Genomic DNA, 5,969 nt, shown 5'->3' on the forward strand with positions numbered 1-5,969 from the left:
TGGTGAGGATTGAGGCTCCTTGATTAATGGGCCAGTGTGGGCATCACACATGGCACCCTGGATGTTAGCATCAATGAGGTGTGGCGGATCTATTTTTACTCACAATCCATAAGCATAGTATGTATGTTTACTTACCAACTGCCAAAATGAGACTTACTTAACAGAAACGGAAGAATCCCCCATGATTGTGGTGGGTTCCATACCAGTCAGAGCTGACAGTCTGATGCCAGGCTTGTGCTTCATTGCTTTTAACTTTATTCAAGTCATGGGGATACTGTGTTGAGATAAATTGCTTCCATAACACATCTTTCTCATATTTCTTTTTTACCCCCTTTGTGTACCCTCCAGCTCACCATCAGCTAGTCTGTAGGGCTGCTGTTGTAGCTCCTTTTACCTTAATGTTCTCAGTTGTATCCATCAGGGCTAGGACTGCACCCCTTGCAGGTCATGAAGGGATAATGGGTGGAGAGGAGCAGTTGTTAGCATCACATACACTCTCTTTTATGGCAGGGGATTTTTGATGGGATACTCTCAATAGGCAGAGCTACTGATATCATGCACATAACTACATGTAGTTTCAATTAGTTCCAGCCCCTGTTCAATGTCAAAATGGTAGTAGCACTCTACTTCACAATTTTGGTGATGTGCCAATCAGCAGGGATATGTCCAATTGTGGACAGACGCTCATATTTCCTGGAAGAGGCAAACTGTCAAAAAGCTGGTTCTTTCTGCTACTTTCTTGACTCCTTCAGCAACTGAGACAATGGTCGAACTTGGTTTGGCTAAATTGTAGTCAGGGCTTTCACCCCACTATGACATAGAGCCAGGGTTCTTTTTCAGTTACCTTATACATCCCCCAGTCAACTATACTCAAGGAAAAAAAGGCCAAGTATGGTTGTCACCCTTGAGGCTCCTGTTTCAGTCATAGCAGGTCTTGTAACATGAAATAGTTTGCAAGGATGTTACACCTACAGTGATTAGGTGTATGTAATCTTTACACAAGTATAAGAGAAGACAGGTGTGGTACTGTGAACCAAGACAGGTTAAACAGATGGAACATTGATTAATATATTATGTTTTTCCACAAGCACACTTTATCATAATGGAAGCTTTGACTGTGTGGAAGGGCCTAAGCCCACCAAAACTTGAAAAAGTCTTAATTTGTAATTGTCATTGCAAAGCATAAAATCCTAACCCAAAACCTACATAGCAGTAAGAAGAACACCAAAGAAAATCAAAGAAAGATCTTACCTTACAATTAAAAATAGTGGAAAGATCGGTGGAATTTATCCCCAAAGCAATCTGGAGTTATTTCTTACACTAGAAACCTCTTTGTTGAACAAAGTGGAAAGGTGAAGAAGCCAGATATTGCAATATTGAGAAGGAGCAAGTTGCAGCCATGTCTGCCAAACAAACCTCCTACATGGAACATTCCTTATTTCTGGTCTTAAACGTGTCATTGTTTTTCTTCACTGAAAAGGTTTGTCACCCATTCATTGTGAATAGTTTCTTAACAAAAAATACTACAGCGAATAATACAGAATCATATTAATTCATCAAAATAATTTTATGTATGAAGAAAGGTTAGTAACCATGCTGTGAGTTCCTACCTGAAGTTATTAGTAAAGGCTCCACATTTCCCCAATTTCTTCCAAATCTTGAGAGGCAGTGTTTCATATTATGGAGATGGAAGGTTGAGAGCTATGGTTGCAGCTTATAAAAGATTTAAGACTCCACCATGTCCTAAGTTTTGAAGTTTAAGCCTTGTTAGTTCCTGTAGCCAGAACTTTAGATTATATCCGAAGATCTAACGCTAACATAGAAATTAGCTTGTTTTGCTAATAAAACGGAATTGATAAATAGGTTCATAGGTTGGTACTAGGCTATCGGCCCTAGGGCCTATACAAGCCTAGCAATAACAGTTCCCTGGCTATTTCTTCCCACGACCCCTAAATACAGTCTGTTTCCCAGCCACATGCAGAATGGTGTCTAAAACAACATAGTATCGGTAACAGGCTTTTGAAGTTTTGTAACAGAGCGCAAATATAGGAGTGAACCTCTCTTCTTGAATATATAGCTTGCTCAGTGCTGTTCTGTATTCTTATATATTTCAAGACTTTTTTAATGTATGCGATTGTAAGAGAACAAAAGGCAAAGCAATAACAAAAAGAAAGAAAGAACAGGAGCAAACAAAACAAGGTGTCTCTAAGCATACATCTGAAGTGTCCCTGATTTTGTAGAATTTTCTTGAAATTGCTTCACATATTTACGCTGACTTCTGTTGAATTAGTAATTTCTCGCAAATTGTTGAGGACTTCAGTCGTTAAGCAATACCAGGCATTAGGGTTTTAGGATTCCATTTCTTAAAATCATGCATGCTAATGTAAATGCAGTTATTCTGTTGCCTCGTATCTATCGATTATCTTTGATTTGGCCTCATATTGTTGTCTTGTCCCTCATAAAATTTTTGATTTTCTCAATCACGGAGGGTTGGAGTCAGTCAGTTGTGACTGACATTAGGGTTGTATATACCTTGTTGTTCAGAAAATGCATGTTGACAAAGAACACGTTGCTCTATTAACTGTTTTAAGTGAATTAAGCTAATATTTAAACATTTCCATGATGTTGCCCCCTCCCTTATTTTTGACATTGTCTTTGATTCTTGAGCAAAGAAGTTAAGAGCTATGTGTTATGTTTCTAAGTGAAATAGAGTAACATTTAAAAACGGATCCTGATTTTGGACTTTCCACATTATTTATGGCTCTGCCATATATATATATATATATATATATATATATATATATTTTTTTTACTTAATTAAGTGGTTGAGAAATGTGTATGCAACAGTAAAATACTAGGCTGTATTCCTGGACGGGTACCTCTTTATGCACCAGTCCGCCATTCCCACCACGCTTAGCTAAAAAAGAAAAAAAGCAGGCAAGTTATGACAGTTTCATTGGCTGAAGCTGTGTGGCGCTATCGGCCAATAAAATCCTGAAATCAGTTTAGAAATCGACTCCCCCCTTTCCGAAACGTACACTTTACTGGAGGCGCGCGTTTGCTGTGTTAGTGTCCGGTCTGCCTCACACTCCTTTGCATTTTCACCTGGCTTCTTTTTAAACTGTAATAAAGATACAATATATTTCGTTAATTGAATCTAGGAGATCATCAACATAGACTGCGGATGGAATACAAAAATCTGCGAGTGGGCATTGCAAAGCAAATGTTCTCTTTATTTTTCGTATTTTCCTTTTGGGAGATAATTTATGGGCAAATGCATTATATCATTTCAGAGGAATTAAATCGCAGTTCAATTGTCGGAAATGTCGCTAAAGATTTGGGATTACGCCTGCCAAATATTTCTGGTCGAAATCTAAGGGTAGTTTCTAAATCCAACAAACAGTATTTCAAAATAAATCCAAGCGACGGAGTTATACTTGTAGGAGAAGAGATAGACAGAGAACAGCTCTGCGGTCACGACGTTTCTTGCTTCCTGCAACTCCAGCTGGTATTGGAAAACCCACTGGAAATCCACAGTGTGAAAGTGGAAATACTGGATATAAATGACAATCCCCCCAGATTCCCAGCTGAAAACATCACTTTAGAAATAATCGAAGCAGTGAACGTGGGTACAACTTTTAGATTAGATGTTGCACAAGATCCAGACGATGGGCCAAATTCTTTATCAACCTATCGCCTAACTAAAAATGAACATTTTGGTCTAAGGGTAAAAACCGAGGATGATGGAGCTAAAGTGCCCGAAATTGTGTTGCAGAAGGCTTTAGACAGGGAACAACAATCGGAGCATCGCTTAATATTAACAGCTGTCGACGGTGGAGAGCCTTCTCTATCAGGTACAGTAAATATCACAATTAAGGTTCTTGATACAAATGATAACGTTCCCCGTTTTAATAAATCATTTTATAATGTGAGACTTCAGGAAGACGTGCCTGTAGGTACTGTTGTTATCCAGCTGAAAGCAACTGATCCAGATGAGGGTGTCAATGGAGAAATTGATTATTCATTCAGAAGGGGTCACACAGCTAGTAACATCTATCAAATATTTAGCATAGACACACAGACTGGAGAGGTCAGAACAAATTACCCTTTGGACTTTGAGGAAAACAGACAATATATCATCCATGTGATGGCAAGAGACCGGGGTTCCCCAGCTGCTGAAGAATACTGCAAAGTCATTGTAGAACTCGTTGATGTAAATGACAACGCCCCAGAAGTGATCATAAACTCATTAACCAGCCCGATCCCAGAAGATGCTCCCCCAGAAACTGTTGTTGCTTTAGTTGGTGTTAGGGACAACGATTCTGGTGAAAATGGGCGCGTAAGCCTCCAGATACCACCTAACATTCCGTTTAAACTCGTATTGTCATTCGAGGATCATTACTCGTTGGTAACAAAAGGTTTATTGGATCGAGAGACTACACCTTACTATAACATCACAGTAAAGGCTGCCGATAGAGGGTCGCCCTTGTTGTCTACCCAAAGACAGCTTTTAATAGAAATTTCGGATGTGAATGACAATTCACCAAATTTCCCACAGCTCTCATACACCACTCATGTAAAGGAAAACAATCACCCCGGGCTCTTCCTTTGCTCGGCGATGGCTTATGACTCTGATGAGGGTAAAAATGCAAAACTTTCCTATACAATTCTAGACCAGAAAATTCAAAATATGCACGCAGCCTCTTATTTTTATATTAATTCAGAAAATGGAACACTGTACAGTGCCCGTTCCTTTGACTATGAGGAGGTACAAGTGTTCCAAATACAAATTCAAGCTGAGGACGGTGGTAACCCGCCACTGAGGAGTAATGTGACCGTGCACATCTTCATTCTTGACCAAAATGACAATGCACCTAAAATTATCTATCCGAAATCTATTCACGGATCTCTCATTCAGCAAACAATCCCGCACTCGGCACCAGCGGGTTACTTGGTGACCAAGGTTGTAGGAGTTGATGAGGACAGTGGCCATAACGCATGGCTGTCCTACAGGCTTCAGCCTCCACAAGAAGAGTTCCTTATATCGCCCTATACAGGTGAAATCAGAACATCTAAGATTTTGCAGGATTTACTGGAAGCTAGTAAAAGGATTATAGTTGAGGTGAGAGACAACGGAAAGCCAAATCTCTCTACATCTGTTACAATCATAATATCATTGGAAGAAAAACAACAGGAGGGATTTTCATCTTTTAAGGACATTCCCGTTATAGCGTCTGGTACTTCAGATGTAACATTGTATCTAATAATCTCAATTGTAGCAGTTTCGTTTATTTCATTTGTAATGTTCGCAGTCCTTGCTATTAACTGTCTAAGAAAGCGAAAAGATGAGACCTCTGGATCTGCAGCTCTTTGCTGTTGTTATAGAGATCAGAGTATGGATCCCAAGTACCCATACGATTACTCTGCAGGAAGTCTTCGAATACAGCTAAATTCTGATGGCCCTCTCAAATACGTAGAAGTGCGTCCACGGGGGTTGCTAGCTCAACCTGAAAACGTAAGGGCTTGTTTTCCCCCACTCTTAGAAGGAGATGACCTCCTCTATGTCAAACCTAATAGTGCTTCAGATCACAACACTAATGTTGATACTACTTTGAGAGCCGATTATCCCATGGATACATCAAACATGGTAAGAGATCTCAAAACTTTTAGCATTTGCTCATACCTAGAACAACTGATTCAATGAAAAGAAATGTCAGTTTAAAGCGAGCAGATATGTTGCATCATTTGAATCTAATGCACAAATGTATAACCTTTGGGTTCGACTAATCCCCCAAATTTGTTACTCAGCCAGTTTTGAATGGTATGGGTGATCTAATAAATATATGCTTATCTATGGATAGATATATTAATTTATAGAGTTGCATTATGCACGTGGAAATAAGTGGAACTATATGCGTTATAGGTTTTATAAAACTGTACTGATTTTATTGTTTGAAATGCACCATATA

The 5,969-nt window shown here is 39.3% G+C and overlaps 1 protein-coding gene across 1 annotated transcript; it reads left to right on the top strand.

Annotated features, from left to right (window-relative positions):
* Positions 1-3,274: 3,274 nt before the first annotated feature.
* LOC122800416 (protocadherin gamma-C5-like) lies at positions 3,275-5,704 on the top strand. Its single transcript, XM_044069863.1, has one exon. The coding sequence runs from the start codon at positions 3,275-3,277 to the stop codon at positions 5,702-5,704; it is 2,430 nt and encodes an 809-aa protein (XP_043925798.1).
* The last annotated feature ends 265 nt before the right edge of the window (positions 5,705-5,969 follow it).

Source organism: Protopterus annectens, chromosome 4.part0 (assembly GCF_019279795.1).
Source record: "Protopterus annectens isolate FY-2018-M chromosome 4.part0, PAN1.0, whole genome shotgun sequence".
Lineage (NCBI taxonomy): Eukaryota > Metazoa > Chordata > Ceratodontiformes > Protopteridae > Protopterus > Protopterus annectens.